This window comes from Notothenia rossii (genome assembly GCF_949606895.1).
Source record: "Notothenia rossii genome assembly, chromosome: 10".
In the NCBI taxonomy this organism is placed as follows: domain Eukaryota; kingdom Metazoa; phylum Chordata; class Actinopteri; order Perciformes; family Nototheniidae; genus Notothenia; species Notothenia rossii.
This window is the reverse complement of record NC_136908.1, coordinates 10,343,132-10,368,611: the sequence shown is the minus strand read 5'-3', so window position 1 is coordinate 10,368,611 and position 25,480 is coordinate 10,343,132. Positions and strand designations below refer to the sequence as shown.

Here is a 25,480-nt window from a genome sequence, read left to right as displayed (position 1 = left end):
AGCAGAAGAGAGAAAGTCCCAGAGGCCAACAGCTCCAACGTCATTATCTTGAGGTTGGTTCTCAAGGTGGTTGTTTTAAAGGCTTTTTCTCTCTTAAAAGGATAATACTCAGAACTTGGCGTTACATTTATTAGTGATCAGCATAATCTCTAGGACAGTCCAAACTAAAAATTGTTTTATAATATCGATGTTGGCTGACATTCAACCACCCCCTGAAATATAAATATGAAGATACACCTGCGAGAGAACAATATATTGATCTGTTGCAGCAGCACCAAGAATAATAAAGGTTACAATTGATATGATAATCAATCAATCAATCAATCAATCAATCAATCAATCAATCAATCAATCAATCAGCAACTTTATTAATCCTGCAAGGGGCAATTGGTTATGAGCAGCAGCTTATGTCATGTACACAGGCAGGAACATACAGGGAGAAAACACACCCGGGAGCACAGATGTGGATCATTCCAATTTACACTATAAATAGTTCATAGCATCACAACAATAAATAAATAAATAATCAAGTTAAAAGCCTTTCAAGAATCTCAAAGTTTGAGTGCAGAAGGGATGAATGATTTTGAAAAGCGATTAGTCCTTTGATCAGGTAGAGCATATCTTCGCCCTGATGGCAACAGACGAAATTCATGTGAAAGAACATGACCTGGAGAGGCCAGAATGCTCTCTGCTTTCCGCAGAATCTGTTGTTTACAGAAGGAATTTAACATTTTGTATAAGTTCATTTTATCCATAATGTTCTTCATTCCCCCATTGCCAGTGGTTGAAAAAAGCCCTCATATTCTCTATAGTGTTGAAGGCCCTATTGTGTTTTGGGGTTTTCCTTTCCTGTAGTCTGTTATATTAGGTTTTAGTAGTGCACGTAAATGGTTTGTAAAAGCTAAAGTCCCTCCCCCCCTGTCTGACACGCCTCAATTAGACTCCTTTGTTTAGTTCTGTAGCCTAATGACATCACTATGTAACACTCACGTTTCTATTGGCTAGCGCTACAACACATTGTACGTGATAGGCTAAGGGGGCAGGACATCTTTCTGCAGTTGGCCAATGACAACAGAGCCGGCCAGCTAACCAATCAGAGCAGACTGAGCTCTAGTTTCAAACATAATAGGGGCCCTTTAAAATACTGCGTTAAAAGTAAATGTCCTTTATTCAATATATTACTTAAGTAAAATTACAAAAGTATTATCAGCAAAATGTTCTTTAAGTACTCAAATACTTGTCATTACATTTAAAAGTTGAAGTTTGTAAGTTGAGCCGTAAAAGTTACATTTAAAAATGGTTGCTAGATGATTAAAACAGTGTTTCATAATTTCTTATTAGCATACTATGTGTTTTTATATGTAGAAAGGCGCTAGTAACAATGAGTGGTAAATAGAGTGGAAAGCACAATATTTGCCACCAAATATAGTAGAAGTATATGCAGTATAACACTGAAATACTCAAGAAAAGTATATCAAATTAAAGTACAATAATTTAATAAACATATTTTATTAAATTCCTCTGCTGCCCATTCATAGCTAACTTGTTTAACAGGAAGCGCATGTCTAAAAGCTCACAGGTAACATCTGTCGGTTCTACTTCCTCCCAACATTTCGGTCAATTATCGCCACTTCATTTGACCAATCATCTGTACATGTGGACATGAGTTCTGCACTGTAACAAGCTGGGGCATATTGGTGGATTTGTGAATGCTACACAGAAAACAAGCTCCCCAGTGTCCCTCATGTATCCCCACCAGGCTGCTAATGGTTCTGTTTGCTCATAGGTGTCTGAAAAATAATCCCGCTGTAAAAAACACTCTCTCCACTAAATCTCTCTCTGCTCACAACGGTAGAAACAAACCTGAAAAGGGATAATTGCATTTGATTGTTGTAATAAGTCATTTTCCTTTTTTTGAGAGCTGTTAATGGCACAGTGACGCATGCTCTTGACCTCTCACCCCCTGTCCTCTTATCACCACTTCCTGTCTCCTCTCCAGAAGGGTCCACATCTCTTCAGTGACGCTGGAGCATCTGAAGGGCTCCTATAAGGTGGAGCCTGGAGACGGGCTGAGCCGAGACTCGTACCTGAAAGAAAATGGAGTGATCACCTACCTGGTCATCAACCCAAAGGTCAGTCACCTTTAGTGACACGGTTTGATACATTCAACATTCAGAAAGCACCAATAAATATCCTTCTCAAGCACAAGAAAGAGCAGATGATGTGGTCAGCTTTTCTGTTGCCTGTTTTAAATCAAATAACTGTCCATATCTTGCACTGCACTATAGCTTTTAGTTCTGTAATTTGTACCTGTCTTATTCTATTTTACCTTGTTTACGTTATTTATATTCTCTTGGCTTTTTAAAGGGGCCCTATTATGCTCATGTTCAGGTTCATATCAGTATGTAGTGTCTCTACTGTGACATGTCTGCATGCTTTAATGTTCAAAAAGCTCTTTATTCTTCTCATACTGCCTGTGCTGCAGCACCTCTTTTCACCCTCTGTCTGAAACCAGAGCCCAGTCTGCTCTGATTGGTTAGCTGGTCAGCTCTGTTGGGATTGGTCAACCGCTCAGAAATGCCCCGCCCCTTAGCCTATCACTTACAATGTGTTGAAGCGCTAGCCAATAGCAGAGTGTCGTGGCCCATTCTCGTAGGATATTTAAAACTGATTTCTTTGCCTTCCTCTGGCGGATATATTTACTTCTTCCATAAAATTAAACAAACAAATAAACAAAATGATCAGTGTAACGTGAGGTCAAAGACTGTACCGATTCCCCGTTCCGTGCTGGAGACAATTTCCGGTGACGCTCAGTCCCACCCCTTCCTTATATAACAGCTGATTGATCACAATAAATCAAAGCTTTTCTCCGAATATTTAATTCAATACTAATTCATAAATGGAAAGAATATATTAAGATCTAAATTAATAAGAAAATAATACATTCATTATCAACACAAAAAATGGCTCTAACACAGAGCTTGGTTATGTCACTATGTTACCGAAGTAAACAAAGGAGTCCAATTTGCCTCAGATTAAAGGATTGAGAAGTTACTATACGTTTAATTTAATTAAAATGAATTGATAAACTGAGAGCTAAAATCAAATCAACAACAACATTACAAAATAAAAAAGTAAGTAAACCACGCCTAGCCTAAGCCACTGTGTTTTTAAAGTGTCTTCTGCTTCATGAATATGACCAGGAGGTCTCGACAACATGACAGATGCTACTCTTTCCTTTTTTTTCTGTAATGGAGATAGCTCTTGGATAGATGTTGGAAAAACGCTGTGGGAGCTCTGTGATATTTTCAAGAAAGCCCTGAAAGAGTCAAGGCTAAATATGGATCACGGCTCACAGGAGGTGTCATCTCCACTGTCACTGACCGTCACTGTCAGCGCTGTTCTCTAAACCCGCGGAAAATGAACTGCCATTATTTATTTAAACTCTTATAGACTAATGTGCCACGTTGCTTCAGTCACAATATCCATTTATTTCAGCAATTTAAATATTTAATCAGCTGACTGGAACTAGGAACATCATTTGACTTTGACAGTTTAGAAAACTGGTGTTTTTCTATAGACAGTGCATTTCAGCGCTTTTTGTTGATAACATCAAACCCAATCCACCTAGGTTAATCACAATGAGGATTGTTTGCTTGGCATTAATTAACAAAATATGTTCTAAAAGAGGTCACAATGCAAGGAAATGTTCCAAAATGGTCTGAAATTGTTCAGGTAGCAAAATTTCGCACGTTTCAAGCTAATCCAAAAATAGCATTGTGTTCTCTCTTACAAGTAATTACAATGGGAATTCATAAGCAAATGTTACATAGTCTGACTGCTGGGTCGTTGTCGTTCAACTCAACAAAATCATGATCTTCTGTTCCTGTGTGTTTCCTCAGACTGAGAGGCACAGCCCTCTGCTGGGGGTCCGCTCCCGGACCTCTCTGGACGGGGGGAAGATGAGAGCGTCTGTCAGGATGACTCGGTACCTGGAGTCCTGGGGGGCCGCCAAGCCCTTTGCCAACCTCCACCATCGAGACAGCATGACCACGGACAACGGCAAGATCAACACAACTGTGAGTGTAATGCAATGTATTTAAAGGTCACCTGTTATGGAAAATCCACGTTTTCATGTCTTTTATACCTAAACATGTGTCCCCTCTGTGTAAAGAGATTCTGGAAGTTTCAGGAAAAAATATTTGCTCACCTTTTGTCCTGATCCATTTATATAAAAAACTGATTTTGGCCACTTTATGATGTCATAACGATGTGTTTGCTTGTGTAACCATTAGCCAATCACCAACCAAGGTAACCCCCCCCCCCCCAACCTTATCACCTGGATCTCCTCTTAGAGCACCATTGTGTTCTTTTTAACCAAATATCTCTCAGAGGGGCGTGGGGAGGGGCTCCTTATTTTCATCTAAAGTAACAGACAGAGAATCAGCACTTTTGAAACAAGGTTGAAACAGAGGGGATTATGGGTAATGCTGCAATGATCTGTTTGGTGTTTCAGCCAATCAGAGACAGGTTCTGTATATATCTAAGAACTATAATATATTGATGAAAAACAGTATAATAGGGGACCTTTAAAGGATATAAAGAAAAACACTCCGATATCCATCATTGATACATGACTTCCTGTTTCAGGACGTTCCAATGGGTCAGTACCACTTCCAGAGACGAGAAAGGTGAGCCAGAAACAAAACTATGTAAACTGTCAAATATGATCAGGTCATGACCATAGACTGGTCATGACATACAACTCAGTTTTTACAAAATATCTTCACATGTATGGGACCATTTTTATTCCGTCTCCATGTTTGAATCTCTCCTCCCCACCCCTCGCTTCCAGGTCCAAATCTCAAAGGAGGAGGTTTGAGGAGGAACTCAACGAGCGAATGATTCGCACCATCGACGGCATCAACTCGCAGAAGTAAGCACCATGTCTGCTGCTGCACATCCTTCATCTACATCACTATCACTTCTGAGAAGAATGACTCCCAGTACTAAGAAGGAGAAGCTTCAAGTCAGCTTGAACAGTCAGAAAAAGCATCCTCATAAGTTATCTGGCTATTGTGCTCCAGTTATTATATATTAAACACCAATGATTTAATCTTTATGTAAATATCTGTTTTATGATATTCTGTATTTCAAGAAACACAAAGAAACAGCTGTTTTGAATTAAAAAAGGTGTTCTTTGCACATGTCATAACATTGTAGCATTTTTAAATATTCTTAAAATGTAATAAAGACCAACGCTAATGTTCAAATACAGAACAGATTTGAGATATTCATATAATACATGCGTGTGTGTGTGTGTGTCTGCAGACAGTGGCTGAAGTCTGAAGACATCCAGAGGATCTCTTTGTTCTTTCACAACAAAGCTCTGGAGAAAGAGGTAGGCAAATCTTACAAAATCCCTGCAAGCGTTATTTACTAGGGAAACGAATCCATGCAAGAGTCTAGAAGGAATAACTTACATTTAATTAAAAAAGAGAAGTGTGTGTGTGAGAGAGAAACTTCCTCTGGAGGGAACTTTGGGATTTTAGCCTTTGCAGACCATTTACATGCACTAAAACCCATAACACACTAGAGGAGAGGGAAACTCCAAAAAGCATATAAGGGCCTCTTTTAATTATTGGATTAAAAAAATATATACAGTAACAACTTTTCTACTCATTATTTATGGATCTATAGTTTTCTGCTTTGTCCCTCACAGAGGTCTGTTATTGTTATCGTGCATGCAATATAAATAAATGTTGACTTTGCCATAGCATGTTTTTTCTGCTGCTCCTCATAACATTGAACCCTGTTTCCCATTTGTCTTCCTTCTCTCAACAGTACAGATCCACAACATTACCAGCCTTCAAGTATTACGTGACCTGCGCCTGCCTCATATTCTGCTGTATGTTCATCGTGCAGGTCCTCGTCCTGCCCAAGTAAGTCTGCCCCCCCCCCCCCCCACGGGGTTTACATACCAGCCAACTCTAGCTGTGGCGGCGGGTTGATGTGAGAAAGAGCCATTTGACACGCCAGCTGTCTCATCAACAGTACCACGTTGAAATGAAAGGAGGCAGGAGGCTAAAAAGCAGATCGAGATGAAAAGGATCCATGTCTGCTTAGTGATTATAGATCAGGTGAATCAGACTGCGTCGCCTCTTTCATGGCGAGGAAAGAAATTCACCGTCATGCTAATTTACTGCCTCTGGGAGCCGAAGGTGTAATTCAGCTTCTGAGGGCCATTGATCGTACAATTCCCCCCTCGCTGTCTTTATCCTGGCTCTGTGTGTCGCAGCATCGCTACGCACGTTTAGAAGTGACATCATCTGTTTTATAGCAAGGGTCCTTAAATCAGACGAACACAGAAAATGCGATATATGGGCGTTACTGTATTACAAAGCACATTCAGTACTATAGCATCCACCTTCCTGCTTATATCCACGTTCCTGCTTATATCCACGTTCCTGCTTATATCCACGTTCCTGCTTACTCTGTGAAAATGGAATGCAGGTCGGATGTAGAATACATTAGAACCTGCATTTAATCGTGTGTGTGTGTGTGTGTGTGTGTGTGTGTGTGTGTGTGTGTGTGTGTGTGTGTGTGTGTGTGTGTGTGTGTGTGTGTGTGTGTGTGTGGCAGAACTGCTGTGCTGGGGATTTCCTTTGGCCTGGCGTTCCTGCTCTTGGCGTTGATCCTCCTCCTTTGCTTCGGTGGTCAAATACTGGTGAGTTTGAACTGATTTAATAAGTGTACACACACACACACACACACACACACACACACACACACACACACACACACACACACACACACACACACACACACACACACACACACACATACTGTTTAAAGATACTTCTTCTATATGTTTTATTTCCATTTCCTGCTACTTTCTACTTCTACTCCAATACATATCAGTGGTAGAAATTATAATCTGTAATTCAATATTCTTTTCACTTTAGAGTTACTTTAAATATGTAGAATCATCATAAACAAAAACCTGTACCTTTCTTATTTATCTGTATATAAATTATATTCACACATACAGTTGTTTTCTCTATATGCTGGTGACACAATGGATTCTTTCATTTATTATTTATTTGTATTCCCATTTACATTCATATTCACACTGCCATACAAACATACAGAACATTATGTATGTCCGTCAGGTTTAACTACTTAAGGGAATGGCATATCTTATGTGCATAAAAAAAGCCTACAAATTGTATGAAGTTTGTCTACATTTTCAAATAAGCAGTTAATGACTCTTAATGCTCCAGAACATGATTTTATTTATGTCTGCGCAGAAGAAAACAATCACTGAATTCACATTGCCCATCTTAGCTGTTTCTCCATATATCTTTTTCTCATTTTAGCTGCGATTTCATCCAAAATCAATGTGTTAATGATCCCAGCTGTTGGAGATTTGGCTCACATCTTTCTCTTTTTTCACATGGATTCATTCCTTCACACAAAGAAAGATGTCTTTCCTTTACTGATCAATAACTAAGATACTGCTGAGTCGAGGTATCTTTTGTCATCACTTTTTTTTTTTTGGATCACTGTGTGAACTGCAGCCTTCCTATAAGGGCTTTATATGAGCTTTGTTCTCCTTCATACAACAGTCCATCCATCGTGTCACTGCTGCTTGTTATTGAGCACAGTGGAACAATGGAGGGATGGGTGTTATTTACAAGCTGCCTGTCACAAGTGTTTTATGGTCAATCAATAAATGCTTCGCCCTTTAGAGCCTTGTTCCCCCCCCCCCCTTCTCAAGAGAGTTTTATATCGCTATAAGTGGGTCATCACCTGTAATTAATGGGAGGGGGTTAATCTATAATGCTGTATCTGCACTGACCCAGATATCAATTTTATAAACTGCCTCAGTAACAACTTTGAGAGAGATCCTGTTTAATGGGTGTGTTGTGCTTTCCATTAATTGTATCGCTCAATGAAAGCTGATGTGGTCACTGGTGATTGGTGAAAGAGCCTGTTATTGACCAATGAAGTCTCACGGCAAATGTGTGCATGTGCGTTTCGCTGGTTGGGTTTGTGTAAGGACTTTTTAATGAGGCTGAATAAAGTTCAAGGACATGATTAGTTTATCTGTGAAAAGTTGCATTACACGTCTATTGTGATGAAACAACATTTCTTGGAAAATCCAATGAGATAATCTGTTCTGTAGGAGAAGGCATCACCGCAACTACCGTGTAAAACACACTGCCATTATTTAGCGACAATTAGAAGAAAACTTCGATATATCTATGAACCATCACCCACTTCAGCGTGTTTTAGATGTTCATTTCATTTTCACAGATTCATTTTCTTGCTCATGCTTGTATTTTATGTGTCTACAAGATCATGTTGACATGCTTTTATTCTAAAGGGGCCCTATTGTGCTTTTTTGGTTTTCCCTTTCCTGTAGTGTGTTGTTTTTGTGTATTTGAATGGTGTGCAAAGGCTACATTTCCAGAGGGACTTTATAACACTAAACCCCTAATTACCTGATTATTTGCCTCCTCAGCAGGGGAAGAAGGGCTCCTTCTGCTCCTTCACCTGGTTCCCCACTTCCTCCCGCATCATCGTCACCAACAATCCCTGGCTGCGATTGGTCCTCACCATGACGACCACAGCTCTCATACTTGTGATGGCGGTGTTCAACATGGTGAGAAGTTAATTACAGGTTTCTATGTGTTGGACTGGACTGCATAAAGTGCTCATGCAATATTTAGAAACCATAACATAGGCAAGTTTTAACAGTATCAAAAGTAACATGTATCTAGTTTATAACATTTAATTTGTAATAAAGACAAAAAATCTGGTAATTTACGAAATTGTCGAACCAATCTATATTTGTTTTTTTATAAGTTTAATAAAAAAAACGCTAGAAAATATCAAAACAACCAACACATGAAGCCAAGTGAGAAAGTGTGTGTGCTTGTTTGTTCGCCCCATTCAACAACAAAAGCTGAATTTGGTAACATGGACGGTTTCTGAATACTGTTTTTAAGGTTAAAATGATGAAGTACCTGATTTATACTACTCAGCCGCTCTGGCTCTGATTATCTAGTCAAATAATGAAAATGTAATTGTATTTATATAGCACCAAATCCAACAAAAGTTATCCCAGGCACTTTTTATTTTGAACTGGTCTAGACTGTTATATTATTTACTGAGACCCAACATTTTCCACCATCAACAAGCACTCGGCCTCAGTGGCAAAGAAAAACTTAACAGGCGGGCAAAATGTAGTTTAACTGTTTTTATCCGTCAACTCTTGTCTTCAGGGCAAAACATAAACTCAATATTAACCAGTTCTGGCGCCTGCAACTGTTAGGTGATTTCTGTTTTGTTTTGCAGTTCTTCGTGGAGGACCCTGGAGGATCGGGGGAGGAGGTCATGACAACTACTCCACCTGTGAATATAACTAATGACAGCCTGCTGGAGTACATGGAGGAAAACACAGGAGAAAACAAGTTTTATCTGCCAGTAAGTAGAACAGGGAGAGGTCATCAATATGGATGGAAAGAAGGTTAAAGGGGCCCTATTATAGATGTTGAGGTTTACCATTTCCTGTAGTGTGTAAAATAGGATTATGTGCATGTAAATGGTCTGCAAAGGCTAAAACCCCAAATGTCTCTTCCCCCCCCCCCTGCCTGAAACTCCTCAATTGAACCCTTTTGTTTACTTCGGTGATATAGTGACATCACTACCTAACACCTGCGCTTCCATTGGCTAGCACTCTAACATATTGTACATGATAGGCTAAGGGGCGGGACATCTCTAAGCGGTTACCCAATCACAACAGAGCCAACCAGCTAACCAATCAGAGCAGACTGGGCTCTGGTTTCAGACAGAGGGTGAAAAGAGGTGCTGCAGCACAGGCAGTATGAGAGAAATAAAGAGCTTTTTGAACATTAAAGGATGGAGACATGTCACAGAAGGGCACAAAATACAAATAGGAACCTGAAAATGAGCATAATAGGGCCCCTTTAGTTTTTAAAAGTCTACTTACTGACCACCAGTATCCCAAAAGTAACCTAAATGAGTTAACATTTACCTAAAACGGTAAAGTTAGAGATTTGTGTTTGGAAAAATTCAGCTTCAGTGTTTTCCACAGGGTCAAACTCTTCACTGCACTTTGAAAATTAGGAGGCTTAATCCATGAAGAACTCTTTGTGCTATTCTCTTAACCATTAACATATTGGTTGTACAAATCTTTACGGTAATGACTCGGCAAAAAAAAGTCACCCCACAAAGCATGGTAAACAAGAACACAAGACTGAGAACAGTTTGCCCCAGTAGATAATGGATTTTTAAATCATCCCCCAATCATGTCTCTGCAGCGGTCCGTCACAGTCTAGAAAGCTAATTACTAATTACTGAGCTTTTACTTGCAGTTTATACCATAACAGTCATGGAAATGTTTTTCTTTTAGTTTAAATAACCCACGTTTAAGCTGCAAGGCATTCACTGAGGCAACGTCTCTATCCTCTCTCTTTAACGTAAAGCTATGTCAATGTTTTCTATTTACACGGGGAATCTTCTGTGCAGCCGTTCAAAAACTGTTAGGCTGATTAAATTATTTCACACCAAGCTAAAAAAGAATCACCCATGCTGGCAAACCAAGATGTTTATAGTTGAAATCATCGGAAAGCGTCAGAGGCCTTCTTTACAAACTGGCTTACAGTAAACCACATATTTTATAATTTTATAGTATATCATAATCATGCTATATCCTCATGTCATTGTGGTGGATTACAATTTAGTAGATTTACTTGAGTACACATTTGACTTGAATTTTATGCAATTTTTTACGCTTGTATTCCACTATTCTTTGGCAAATAATGTTATTTTTACTGCGCTATATTTATCTGACAACATTAGTTACTAAATACGAATACAAAATATAAAGTAGTATATCATTATTAAGTACACAAAATAGTTACAATTAACTCCATCTTTGCAATCTGCAACTTTAACATACACATTAATGCATCAATAATTATATAACCCAGTAATAAAATATATCCCTTTCTGCACAATAAATACTTATGCTTTTGGTATAGTTAGAAGCTTATATATTGTTCCCTAAAGTGGACCTTTCATGCTATATTTGAATAATATAGTGTAGGACCATACCTATATAAGGCATATTTATACTTTTTATTTTTAAAAATACCAAACAGATCATGCATTTTAGCCATTCCTCATTTCGCTCAATTTAACACTGTCTTTTAATGGGCTGATTCTGTGAGAACAGCACCATCTACAGGCCTGGCATATGTACTACAGCGTCTCCAGCGCTTTCCAACGGCAATGTCCGTGGCTATCTCCTCCTGATTGGTGGAGTTGGCCCAATAGCCGTAGCGCCACTTCTGTGACGTCAGAGAAGTGTTCAAATCTGGATCAGTCTGTATCAGATCCGTTGCAGCCCCTTTTTAAGAGATTTGGGTATGGGGGAAAAGAGAGGGTTGTGTTTTCTGACACTTGGTGAGTTCCCTGGAACACCTGGGACACATATTCATGTATAAAAAACGTACAAAAGTGCATTTTACATGATAGGTCACCTTTAAATCAGGTTATAACTTGAATCAAGTACTTGTACAGATTACTTTTTCATAGTTTTACTTTTACTTAAGTAGAAGGGCTAAGTACTTTTTAACACGTCTGGTCAGTAAAACTTACGTCATGTTATCTCAATTGAATGTTACATTGTGTTGTAAACTAATGTAGTTAAGCTCTCACAGTGCTTCACCTGTGTGGAAAAGTATTTTAGATCTCCATATTTCTTTGTCTCTCTCTGTCCCCAGTACTTCATCTACTGCTGTATCCTGGGGCTGGTGTCGTGCTCGGTGTTCCTGAGGATAAACTACGAGCTGAAGATGGTGGTGATGCTGGTTGCCGTGGTGATCTACAACATCATCATCCTCCAGACACACGCCTCTCTGCTGGATGCCTTCAGCAAAGCACTGTACCCCACCAATAGTCTAGACAGGTACCCGCACACACACACACACACACACACACACACACACACACACACACACACACACACACACACACACACACACACACACACACACACACACACACACACACACACACACACACACACACACACACACACACACACACACACACACACACACACACACACACACACACACACACACACACACACACACACACACACACACACACACACACACACACACACACACACACACCCATAATTAGTTGAGGTCACAATTTCTGTGTGAAACCCTTCGACCCCCCTTTGACCCTGCAGCCTGCTCACATCAGTCGAGCAGAGCGGATTCAAATCACTAATGAGACTCGAGTCTTGAGGGATAGCTGAGGTAGCAATATGCCAAATCCCTGTCAATCAAGTGCAACTGCTGGAAAGAAGGAGGATGAGTGGCAGAGTGAAAGCAGTTTATGTTGATGGAGCTGAAATGATATCTGGCTTTTAACTGACAGCTGGAGTCTCACCGCTGAAGAAATCCCTTTCTGCAAACAGTTTTAAGAGCTGTTAGTCAAACTGTGGAACATTTTTTTTCCAACTCCAACTTTGACTTTATTAGCATGAAGAGTGTACAGCCAAAGGATTGAGACATGCGGTACATAGAATTGTTAGACAGTGGTAATTAAAAAGCAAATAGACAAATGGTCAGGTTAGACTAGTAGCCAAAGGAAGCTAGCAGGCTTTCTGGTGCCACAAAATGTCTGTTGCTTCAAAATAAGAATCACTTTGTAAATGTGAGCCACTTTTCCTTTCTATTTAAACTTTTGAGAATATTAGCTAACTTGTAGCTTACTACACTGAACAAAAATATAAACGCAACACTTTTGTTTTTGCTCCCATTTTTCATGAGATGAACTCAAAGATCTAAAACATTTTCTATATACACAAAATAACCATTTCTCTCAAATATTGTTCACAAATCTGAAAAAATCTGTGATAGTGAGCACTTCTCCTTTGCCAAGATAATCCATCCCACCTCACAGGTGTGGCATATCAAGATGCTGATTAGACAGCGTGATTATTGCACAGGTGTGCCTTAGGCTGGCCACAATAAAAGGCCACTCTGAAACGTGCAGCTTTGCTTTATTGGGGGGGTCTGGGGGGGTCCGAAAACCCTAGGGTTAAACCCTAACCCTAACATGTCACCCATTGAGCATGTTTGGGATGCTCTGGATCGGCGTATACGACAGCGTGTTCCAGTTCCTGCCAATATCCAGCAACTTCGCACAGCCATTGAAGAGGAGTGGACCAACATTCCACAGGCCACAATCAACAACCTGATCTACTCTATGCCAAGGAGATGGGTGACATGTTAGGGTTAGGGTTTAACCCTAGGGTTTTCGGACCCCCCCCCAGACCCCCCCAATAAAGCAAAACTGCACATTTCAGAGTGGCCTTTTATTGTGGCCAGCCTAAGGCACACCTGTGCAATAATCATGCTGTCTAATCAGCATCTTGATATGCTACACCTGTGAGGTGGGATGGATTATCTCGGCAAAGGAGAAGTGCTCACTATCACACATTTTTTCAGATTTGTGAACAATATTTGAGAGAAATGGTTATTTTGTGTATATAGAAAATGTTTTACATCTTTGAGTTCATCTCATGAAAAATGGGAGCAAAAACAAAAGTGTTGCGTTTATATTTTTGTTCAGTGTATTTCAAATGTTAATGAATTACTTTTAGCTAACTATAAGCTACTGTATCAACAGTTTAACTTTAAGCTAGCTTTAAAATGTACTATTTCAACGGTTTATCCTCAAACTTTTAGCACATTTTTTCAACTTTTATCTAAATGTTAGCTCACTGTTTACATTTTCTAAACATGATTTTTAATATTAGTGATCCCTTCACCTAACAGCAACATCAAGTAAGCGAGTTAATGGTCCTCTGTAAAACGAAAAGCAGAACATCTTAATGGAATTGGTTGAATACAAGATCGTCTGATTTGGCCCCACATGATCAACATTGATATATTGTTTTGTCTCTACCTCTGTGTCCAGACCAGGAGTGCTGAAGGACCTGAAGACGATGGGCTCTGTGTCTCTCTTCATCTTCTTCATCACCTTACTGGTATTAGCCAGGCAGGTCAGTAGTCTTCTTGAAAAATACACCACAATGAAATAACTACATCTGTGATAATAATAATAACCATAGTAAGATCTTATTAGGGCATCCAGTGCGCCATTTAAAGTTGTTTTGCACAAAAACTCTGCATGTGGAGACATTTTCAAGACACTTGAAACAGAGCAAGTGAACCTGCCTTCAAAGATTTGGTTCAGAAATGCTCCAAATACTTCAGATTGACATTTCTGTCGCGTTGGAGCAGCCAGTCTGGCCCACTGCCTCCATCTCTTCTGTGTCCAACATCCTTGCTTCATGTGAGAGCTAAACTCAGCTGACACAGATTTGGTGTGCGTGTTTCATCTTTCCTGGGGTACCATCCATCATCTCTGACCCCAACACAGATGTTCAGGATAGAAGGACTCCCCCCCTCAAAGCTTCTGTACCCAAGACTGGGGCTCCCCTGAGAACACCAATGGGTCCAAACAGCTCCATGTGTTGTGCTCAATCTAGGTCACCAGAAGGGAGGGGAGCATTTATTTTGGAAACAGAACTTTGCCGTGGTAAACAATTTATCACTGTCATATCTTATTCCGGTATGCTCTCTTATCAGCATCTCCCAGGGTTCATTTGGTTTGTCCTTCCCAAATGCTGTTTGGGTATAAATGAGTGCATTGAAATGCTTCATCCATTATTCTCAAAAATATTTCTGGAAACAGGTCGAAAGGAATAAGAAGTGACGTCTCTGGAATCCCTTGACGCAGAAGTACGTCAATAGGTGCTGCGTATGAGAACATCCTTTTGATGAACTTGTATCCTGCTATAAACACATTTGCTTTTCATCATCATCCCTAATGAGATGTTTACTTGACCATTTAGTCAGAGGGAGGAGAAAGCAGGTTAGGAGAACATACGCATCTTTAATTCATCCCTCATGAACAGATGCGCGATGGAGCAAAGCTCATTTACAGACTAGTTAGCAGGTTTCTAAACGGCCTACTTTCTAAACTCCGGGAGGAGTTCCTCTTTCTGCAAGAGAGACAAGTACTCAAACTTTACACACACATATCAGGGTAGGGGGTGCTTTAAAATATATTCCAATACTTTTTCTAATTCCCTTTTCAGTTGCATTACTCAACAATATTATAGTCTGTTTGCCTGCTCATATAGTCCTATTGTGAACTTGGAAATGTTGAGCACCCCAAAGTTGTATATTAGAAACGTAAAGAAGGGGTCCCTAGCACATAGAAACTGTCGGTTGCTTATTTGCATATGTTGGTCAATTTGCACAATTGTCATAAGGTGCATTTATCAGCGTTAATTAGCATCAGACAATAGTTAAAAAATGGTTTGGCCGATTTGGAATCTTTTGGAGTGGTTTTGTGGATTTTGAATACATTTCTTACATTTTCAGGATAAAATAATGGCAGTTTGAACCTGGAAGTTGCCATATTTGTACTCCTGATCCGCGCTGATTTGGATGAATTTTGGGTCTCAAAACTGCCATTTGTTATCCTAAAGATCCTACTTTTTATTTTTTATTAAGAGCAGAAAAAGGAAACACAGCATAGTCTGTGATATCTGCCTCCCAGCTGCGATATGCAGTCATCCTCCAAGGATGTTAATCATTTGGCACATTAGTGTTACCGGAGCAGCGGCAGTTCAATTAAATTAAATTAACCTACATGCAGATTTCATGGTGGATCCTGTATCGCACCAATCTGAAGCAGTTGCTCATATCCTGCAAACCGGCTTTTCATGCTGGGATGCCTCTCTCCAAAGAGAACAATCTTTATGAGCTGGAAAGTCGTTCTACTTTCCGTGCCTGAAAGACAGAAAAATGACGAATTCTACACCCGGTAAAAGTATTTTTAGAGGCGACTGTGTGAGACGTGTGCTCTGGATCGTTAAAATATGTGCACAAGTACATCTGACATCTACGTAACGCGGTTCTTAGTATTCCGTTACTCCTGATGCCTGATATTCATACACAAATGATCCACACCATTATTTTTATTCTATGCTATCTTTATTTCCATTTCAGCCCCAGGCTATCAACACTATAGCAAAACATCCCAGCACAGAGCATATGGGCTTCACTGGTGGAGGCATGTACTGCCACCTCTTCCATCTCAAGGGAAAAAGTGTTCAGTGCACACATTTCTTTCAGACTGCTAACTACACACATCAAATACATCTCACAGGAAGCCAAAACTGCTCCCACACACACACACACACACACACACACACACACACACACACACACACACACACACACACACACACACACACACACACACACACACACACACACACACACACACACACACACACACACACACACACACACACACACACACACACACACACACACACACACACACACACACACACACACACACACACACACACACACACACACACACTCAGGGCCAGCAGCCCACAGGTAGCCTAGAGGTTTCAGATATACAGGAGCATAATGATGGTGTGTTCAAGGGACTCTGTCTTATGCACAAACACACTCGTGGGAGGGTTTGACCCCGCACAAAAGAAAACTCCCTCAAGCATGAAACATTATTAAAAAAGAAAACAATAGAAGCAGTGGCTACTTTTTATGCAAAACAGTCCTGCTTCTTTTCTTTTTCCTTGAGCCACGAGAGAAGGGCTTTTTTATCTTTTTTTTTCTCCATACAGTTGGTTACGTTTTCCCTGAAATCCTATACATTTTTCATTGAATGGCAAATAATATAAATATTTAAGACACACTCATGTTTTTTACACATTTCTGTAGCTGAATACATCAGAATTTAACTGTTGAAAAATGAAATGTGGTCAGTTTCTTTTCTTCACCTGTAGATTCATAAAGTGTCCGTTAGCGTTGGAGAGTTGGAGAAGAGTGCTGGTGTGAATGACACAGGTGTCTCTTTACTCTGTGTCCTCCTGTAACAGAATGAATATTACTGTAGGTTGGACTTCCTGTGGAGGGACAAGTTCAAGAGGGAGTGTGAGGAGATCGAAACCATGGAGAACCTCAACCGGGTTCTGCTGGAGAACGTTTTACCTGCACACGTCGCCGAACACTTCCTGGGACGCAACTGGAAAAACGAGGTGAATATTCAAGAAAAAACTGAAAAGTCTTTTTTCATTTATGTTGAGCTGCGGTATTTATCTTTCAGGTTTTATTTATTAAAACATGTATTTATGATTGTAAGTTATAGGAATATTTTAAAAATGTTTGAGAATATGCTTATTTGCTTTTGCAATAATATGGTTGTATAAATGTGTAGCTGGAGACACAACCCTTTTAGCTAGCTGAGATCTACATGAAGTTATTGAGACATTCTGATTATTACATGCACAGTATCAATAAGTAATTGAATTTAAGGCACTCTTATTTCTTTTATTGTTTTGTGATATATGTTTAGTATTAACCATCATTAGACATGTGCTACTGTATGGTTAAATAGCAACAACTTTAACAACTGATGTTAAATGTCAGATCAAGTTTTACTCAAAGATATGTTTTGTACAAGGGTTTATGCAACAAAATAAATCTCAAATCAACAAAACATACATTTCCAATCCCATAATCATCTTGTTATCTTCAGAAACTGGCCTTTTTTAGTTTTCTTGAGAATAGACACAAATGAACTAGAGACAATTTGCTTAGAAATATCGCGATAACGGCTTAACATAATGAATTGAAACTAGGGAGTTTATACTGCCATACATAATTCCCAGTACATCATTTTTTTCCCCTGCTCTGCTGCTTTTGCTTGCCAACCCTTCCTTAACTCATGTTGCCACCTTTCCAATGTTTTTTATTCGGTCCATTTTAAGTTGCACTCGGTGCCATCATTTAATCTGCTCTGAATCCTGTCTTTCCTGTGATGGATGCTGTTGCTATCTTGCTGCTGCAGTGACCTGACAGAAATGATTAAAGTGTCATTTTATTTATTTAAAGAAACGCCGTAATTGATCAGTGTCAGGTATTCAGCCCGTAGATCTTCCCTCTGTGCTTGGGACTCTTTATTTTCTTTTGGTGCTCAATCAATACAACACATCCAGCTGTTATCTCCTCCCTCTCGTTACCAGGACCTTTATCATCAGTCCTACGAGTCCGTGTGTGTGATGTTCGCCTCCATCCCGGACTTCAAAGAGTTTTATACCGAGTCTGATGTCAATAAGGAGGGACTGGAGTGCCTCCGTCTTCTCAACGAGATCATAGCAGACTTTGATGAGGTAAACCCCTCTCACTCTAATAATCCAGCCATCTGACAACGTGGAAATAAGTAATCTTTTTCTGAGACACAGCCACACTGACTGATTATGCTCTCAAGTCATCCTCCCTCTTCGTGTCTCCTTGTAGTCATGTGTCTTGTATAAGCATCTTTCTGTGGTTTGTGTGTGTCCTTTTCTAGCGTTCTAGGCCTTTTAAGTGTCTTTGTGGTCAATTTGGTCTTTTCGTAGTCTTTTTTTCCCTTTGAAGTCATTTGTGTCTGTTCAGAATGGAGAAGGAATCACATTCATGTTCAATCATCACATGTACACACACAGTGTTGTCTCTTTGTGTTTTTTGTGTCTCTGCAGTCATGTTTACTCATGTTGTAGTTGCTCTATGTCCCTTTATAGCCCTTTTGTGTCTCTTCCTAGTCAGTTTCTGTCAGAGTAATGAGACTCAAATTCATTTTGAATATTTTGTGCTTGTTTTGTATCACTTTATATTCATTTTTAATTATGTCTGCGTCTCAATGTTTTTGGTAGTCTTTTTGAGTTTTGTTTAAATCGTTTTGAGTTGCTTTATGGTCATTTTGTTTCTATTCATTGTGGTTCCATGTCCCTATAACGGACATTTTGTAGGTAAATACCAGTAAACACCAATAAGGCAGTGTTGGCAGAGACATACCGTTTTTTTACGCCTGTGTGTGTCATTTTTCCTCAGCTGCTGTCCAAACCAAAGTTCAGCGGAGTGGAGAAGATAAAAACCATCGGCAGCACCTACATGGCTGCAACTGGACTGAATGTGACTCCGGGACCAGAGTGCGCACAGGCATGATCTTACACACATGCACACATTGTCACACACACTGACATTGCATGTGATAGGACTCCTACTGTCAAGCTTTTATCTGGGCTCATATTTGGATAACAGAACAGAGAACAAGAGCCTTTTTGCGAAAACAGAGGGCCAAGTAGTTTTGGCAGCTTGATCTCATATTCAAAAATATTGTCATTTGTCATTTATGGCTACAAAACAGAATGAAGATAAAGCATCAAAATGTGTTTATTTGCTTTGTGTGGGTTGCCCTTAAAATGTGCTACACATAACATTTAAGCCCCAGTGATTCATAACTGTGCTCATTTGAATACATGAGTGGTTTTCACAGGAAGCAAACTAGATCAGCACTCACAAAGGTGGCAGCACATTTTTTATTTTAAAACCAAATCTCTTTAATGCCTGTAGGAAATCTGCTAAATAGACCATTTGCTAAAATCCCTTTTCCCCTGAAGATGTTACTTCACCTGTCAAGCCTCACATTGTAGTACCGCACGTGAGGCAGATTTAACTCTTCTTAGTCGTTTTTTGTAACTCTGGGAAGAAGAATATTTAAAATGCCATACAGGGAAAACCTGGGTTGTTTAACACATGGTCCAAACGTAATAAAATAGTCCGATTTGATGGCGGCATCACGATAATGTTTTTTTTAAAAAGCCAGTAAAAAAAACTTGGATTTAAGATGCGACGGGATGCAAAAGTTGAATTTCAAAGACGCAACCAATCATTATTCCACTGCATGATATTGGGGTGCTCATACCTCGTTTTCTCCCCCATGCATTTTAGGAACATGACCGACAGAACATGCACATTGGCACCATGGTGGAGTTTGCCTTTGCTCTTGTGGGGAAGCTAGATGTCATCAACAAACACTCCTTCAACGACTTCAGACTCAGAATTGGTGAGAACATTTCTTCACGGCGAATTATCAGCAGAAATGTCCCATTTGAATGTAAAAGCAATGCTTAGAATACTTAATTATTTAGGAGAATGATCCATTATATTTGTGATTTGGTATTGCTAGGTATAAACCACGGGCCAGTGATCGCAGGGGTCATCGGGGCCCAGAAACCTCAGTACGACATCTGGGGAAACAGTGTGAACGTGGCCAGTAGGATGGAGACCACGGGGGTTCTGGGAAAAATACAAGTGAGGGTCTCTCTTTCCACATTAAAGGTCTTCCAGCGTGATAGAGAACTTCCTATTCTAGTCATGTTTCCTTCTTCCTGTGCAGGTAACAGAGGAGACGAATCACATCTTATCCACACTCGGGTACATGTGTTCGTGTCGGGGCATCATTAACGTGAAGGGCAAAGGAGAGCTGAAGACCTTCTTTGTCCACACGGAGATGACCCGATCTCTTTCACAAGGAACTGTGATGCCTTGAGCGGGCAGAACAAAAACAATCATACGCGAAGTGGCCGTAGATATTTCATGCGCCGTAACTTAAACCCATTACCAGCAGCAGCCTGCATTGGATACACGATTGTTGAGAAGCAGTTTTGTCTTTAGCAATAGCATCACAACGTAGAGGTGAAATGTCGCAGTCCTTCAACGCTGCACTCTGGATTTTTTTATAAACTCGAGTGTGACCAAGACGTTGCCCTGAGGAGTCTCTTCACTGACTAAAGGAGTGCCTGACTAAAATGAGGTTTGCTCTCAAGGACCGCAGCCGCCCATCTGTACAGTAGTAGTGGTGTGGAGCTAAGTGCCAGTGTTGCAGAGCTTCAGAGCCTTATACTTGAGCTGCCTGCAGAGCTGTGTGTTATTTTTATATATCTGCCTGTTTGGCACTGTGAGCCGGTTTGTTCCATTTCATCCTAAATGGATGTTACAACAGCTAATTGTCTTTTAGGGTGCGATGGATAGTTTGCCAAAACCTGTGAATTGTATTTATAGCTTAAGAGCTTTAGAGAAACGTTTTTTTTTTTATAATCCACTTAGAACCAGACCAACAGCAATGTGTGTAATGTCCACTGACATCCTTTTGTTATTCATTAAACATTTGTATATAAATTGACGTCTGCTGTCTTTGTGGGTTTGTTTTAGCGCTTTAAAAACAAGTGCAGCTTGAAAGAAGCATCACATTAAAGTAACGTCTGTTATCATCTTTAGTTTGAATGATTGGAGATAACACAGGTTTTCATTTGGCATACTTATTTATTGTAGAGATTTTTAAATGCAAAAAGAGAGTTTAAGGGGAGGCTCAGTGATCAGAAGAAAAAATAGTACATGCATTATGAAAAGATCACAAAGAAGAGCTTAAATATGTGTGATGAAGTCAGAGATACAAGAAGTATTTGCTGTTTTTCCAACTTTTCCAGAGTCAGACACATATTACGACAGACATTTTGTATGTATTTGTTACAGTCTGAGTTATATCAAACAGAAATATTAAACTATCTTGGCTCCACTGTGTGTCTGAGATCAAATATCACGCTCATAATCCCTTAGGCATTCAGTAAATGATCAAAACTAAGGAAGGTGAGTGGGGGCCTTTTTTCGAAGCTTGTCGGAAATCAGCTAATTTATTTCATTAGATAATAGAGTGCCACAGTGACGCGTCCTAGAACCCGGAAGTAAACTCCTTCCGGTTCCCTCGACAAAAAAGCAATGCAATTTCTCCATAGGATTTTGGAAAATAGCTCGAAATAAGGTCTGTGGTTGACACACATTTAAGAGATGGATCACGTTTTGTTCAGCCGGATAATCTCCACATGTCTACCCTACTTTTATCATTTTCGAATCATAAATCTAATCGATAGATTTATGATCGATAGATATATGACCTTATTTTGAGCTATTTTCCAAAATCCTATGGAGAAATTGCATTGCTTTTTTGTCGAGGGAACCAGAAGAAGCTTACTTCCGGGTTTTAGGACCCTACTTTAACAGTAGCTACTATACTAGCATCTATTATATCAGACAATCATGTTATAGTCTACGTGAACAACAGTTTCTTTAATAGCATAGGATCAATTTTTAAAGCAATAGAAGCCATTTTGGGGGAAATACAAAGGAAATCTATAGCAATGGAAAGATCATCTATTATTAAAGATGCTTATTTCTCTAGATGTCAATGTTTTCCTTTAAATTTAACATGATACTATATTAGTGTAAATGTAAATATCTCATTTATTAAAATACCCTCTGGTTTACCAATGCAAATAATCAATAACACTTTGTATTTTTTAGTATGAACACTATCATCAGATATGTTCTGTAAGTTAGAACAGTAATTATAATAAAGACTGTCCAACTGAAATGGACTGTGATGTAATGAGCTACTTTTACAGCAGACATCTCTCAGGATGAATCTCTAATGGAGGTGTGAAACCATTGTTTTAGAAAGTGTTTTGTCCACTTCATGCAACAACATTTCCAATTTACTCACCCCTTAAATAAACACTGCTGTTCTAACAAAGAAACAGATTCAAATACTGTGTCCTTTCTAAGAATACATGCTCTATTTCTACCAGAGTACAAAGGAAGAAGAATTTAAGAGATGTCAAATGTTAAAAAAACAAACATTATGTAAGACGTTGGTCTTAGTTGGATAGGTTTAGTATTTATAAAAAGGAATCTTTCAAATCAAAGAGGTTATTGATGTGGATTAAGATGTGTTATTACATAAAGAAAGGATGACCAAATACTTTGTAACTTTTACATTTTATGTGGATAACTTTTGTCCCTCTGTAAGTAAAAAGAGAGAAATCCTGTCTGTAAAAATCCACAATATGCCTTTCATCATGTCTTATATAAAAGCCGTCATTATACTGAAGGCAGAAATCTGAACAGACTGATCTTTAATATGGTGCAATGTCGAGATGCAATAACTGGAAGACATTTTGGATGTGTGCCACCTTAACCTTAAATAACACTGGTACTGGTGGAGCAATTTTAGCTTCAAACAAGAACATAGCTTGAGCTTCCTAGGAAATGTCACTTTCTTAATATCTTCTCGTATTTTGACGGAAAATGTCAATTTAAATAACCATTTTACTGCTCATAACCACAATGAATGTATCAGAATGAAATGTAACCTAATTAAAGTATGCTCGATTCTTATTTTCATCAATTCAACTGAAATCTACAGGCTGCAACACTGGTTTATTATTTTCACTTTCATCTTATTTTATGATACTTTCAAATAGGGACCACTGATCCGTATGCCTGTGCCACATTCCAGGTGATCCCGTTTTTCATGAAAAATTCGGCTTTTGTGCAAGCGACACGAGAGTGCTGCCGGCCCGGTTGGTAGAGGGCGGGAACAGGGCGACGGCCGTACTCTGCAGAGGAGCGCACCGGGACGATCCGCAACTTCTCCTGGAGACGATCAGGCCAAAAGATACAGAATAAATACTCAAAAATAAATGAATTAAACTAATCTTGGCTTGACACTCCCCCTCCATGTTAAATTAGGAAACAGAAAATGGAATTAGGAAATGTATTGTATATAATAACCCATTTTTGAACACTTAGATCAGGGTTGTGCAAACTACGGCCTGGGGGCCAAATGCAGCACGCGGACCATTTTGAATCGGTCCTCAGCAAATTCGAAAAGTATAATGGAATATGGCCCACAAATTAAACTTGTGCTTTTCTTATGTTGTATTTCTTAAATATATATGTAAAAATATATCACGTAGTAGTATTCATGTGTTAATAAACCCACTTTTCAAATAAATTCAGTCAATTAAAATTGGAAACGTTTTCTAACAAATCTAAGTTGATAAGAAAAAAGCCCAATAACTTATTTACATAACAAGCTTGACATACACACTTCCTGTTTCCCCTCATTACAATCAATCTGAGGCTTCTGTTTTAAGGAATGAGCTAAACACTTTTTGTAGCAAAGTAAATGGAAAGCATAACTTACCTACATTTGATTGATTTTGCTAACTTATAATTTAACTTATAAGGCAATATACCTCACTTCTAGCGAGTTGCCCAGCCCTTCGTATATTGTTCTGTATCTGGCCTTCGGTGAAAAATGTTTGGACACCCCTGACTTAGATCCTTTTAGTTCAGGGAGGTCCGGCTTACTCTTTTCAGAATGGACCGTACCTCCCTTCACTGCAGGGTTTTCTATTTCCATTAGTGACAGGATCAAATAATAACATGCTGCCATTATCCTCTGAATAGTTTGTACAAAAAATAATTTTTAATTCACATTCAAATGTGAAGTCCTGAACAGAAACATCTACATTCAGAGGGAGCTGTCACCATCACTGCCAGAAAGCCTCTTGACTCACTGTAATTATAAACTCCACCGTGTGTGTGTGTTTGAGTTTGCATTTGAGCGTGTGCGCGTGTTGTTTTGACACCCTCTCTGCTTTCAGGGACCCAGAAACTCTCTGTGAGCCAGTTTACTGGACATAAATAATTCCTCTGTGGAGAGGAAATGGCTTCAAAAGGAGCCATCAACAGATGTCATAAAACTTAGATGTATGTTTCACTTACCACACGGTTCATATGGGACATTTCGAAATATAGAAGCTGTATGTAAAATATCATCTAAAGCTTCTGTTTTCAAGTATGTGTGTCTTTGCCCCACCATTTTAATATGAGAGACATTTAAGAATCATATATAAATCATATAAACAAATATGTTCAGGGCTATATACATGTTCCTATGTTTGTTACGTGTACATTAAATGTTATCAAAGAATAACCACTGATAACAGATGTTATTATGGTATGTAAAATCTGCATAAGTGAAATGAAATTCAGGAGATCTGAACAACAGAAACATAGAGACCATTTTCCCTAAATAGGACAAACAATGCTAATATTTTACTGAGTCCAGGCCAGACACTTGTTATAATAATAAGTTGGAGCTCATCAGCAAGCTTAACCAGTTTAAAGTGTGATCAGTACCTCCTCATTTATGTCCAGCCCTGTCCCTTTATGGTGTTTCCTGTCATCTCGGTGCAGCCTCATGTCGTAGCTCCCGGTCTGGTTGAACACTTGGTCGTACATGGAAACTTCCAGGACCTTTAAATACGAAGACAGTGATCATTCAAAGCATGTGGGAAAACACTAGTGCGTCCTAAATGCTCATTTGACTGAAGGTGCAGGAGAAAAGGGGTCAAATTAAAGCAATTATCCAAACAACCTCTTCAAATCAAGTTAAACAAAGAAAACAAATTAAATACAATAGTATTACTGTAGTTTTCTGTTGTCAGAGTGTTATAACATTGTTGGACAAAGGTTCATGATCTTTCCATCTCCTTCTAAAACTACTTTAACGTTTATCAACTAACTTGAATTGTTTCTGCAAATGTATTTCTAAATGAAGTGATGTCAATCGCCTTAATAGGTTATAA

At 39.2% G+C, this 25,480-nt stretch overlaps 2 protein-coding genes across 6 annotated transcripts in view; one reads left to right on the top strand and one right to left on the bottom strand.

Annotated features, from left to right (window-relative positions):
* Nucleotides 1–21,171, top strand: part of adcy2b (adenylate cyclase 2b (brain)) — a 70,061-nt gene extending 48,890 nt beyond the window's left edge. For 2 of the 4 annotated variants that reach the window (XM_079656170.1, XM_079656169.1), the window contains 17 exons: nucleotides 2,000–2,132; nucleotides 3,903–4,079; nucleotides 4,651–4,691; nucleotides 4,856–4,936; nucleotides 5,332–5,401; nucleotides 5,845–5,942; nucleotides 6,643–6,727; nucleotides 8,528–8,668; nucleotides 9,364–9,492; nucleotides 11,817–12,001; nucleotides 14,035–14,119; nucleotides 17,045–17,203; nucleotides 18,191–18,337; nucleotides 19,038–19,145; nucleotides 19,938–20,052; nucleotides 20,176–20,300; nucleotides 20,386–21,171. In XM_079656170.1, the coding sequence (XP_079512296.1) occupies nucleotides 2,000–2,132; nucleotides 3,903–4,079; nucleotides 4,651–4,691; nucleotides 4,856–4,936; nucleotides 5,332–5,401; nucleotides 5,845–5,942; nucleotides 6,643–6,727; nucleotides 8,528–8,668; nucleotides 9,364–9,492; nucleotides 11,817–12,001; nucleotides 14,035–14,119; nucleotides 17,045–17,203; nucleotides 18,191–18,337; nucleotides 19,038–19,145; nucleotides 19,938–20,052; nucleotides 20,176–20,300; nucleotides 20,386–20,538 (2,032 nt within the window). In that variant the 3' untranslated portion in view covers nucleotides 20,539–21,171. The remainder of the gene's footprint in view (nucleotides 1–1,999; nucleotides 2,133–3,902; nucleotides 4,080–4,650; nucleotides 4,692–4,855; nucleotides 4,937–5,331; nucleotides 5,402–5,844; nucleotides 5,943–6,642; nucleotides 6,728–8,527; nucleotides 8,669–9,363; nucleotides 9,493–11,816; nucleotides 12,002–14,034; nucleotides 14,120–17,044; nucleotides 17,204–18,190; nucleotides 18,338–19,037; nucleotides 19,146–19,937; nucleotides 20,053–20,175; nucleotides 20,301–20,385) is intronic. The other 2 variants (XM_079656171.1, XM_079656172.1) reach the window with 2 other exon arrangements.
* A 134-nt stretch (nucleotides 21,172–21,305) lies between these two features.
* Nucleotides 21,306–25,480, bottom strand: part of cfap90 (cilia and flagella associated protein 90) — a 200,638-nt gene continuing 196,463 nt past the window's right edge. For both annotated transcript variants that reach the window (XM_079656182.1, XM_079656181.1), the window contains exons 2-3: nucleotides 25,032–25,148; nucleotides 21,306–23,477 (exon numbers count right to left, since the gene is read on the bottom strand). In XM_079656182.1, coding sequence (XP_079512308.1) covers nucleotides 23,298–23,477; nucleotides 25,032–25,148 — 297 coding nt within the window. In that variant the 3' untranslated portion in view covers nucleotides 21,306–23,297. The remainder of the gene's footprint in view (nucleotides 23,478–25,031; nucleotides 25,149–25,480) is intronic.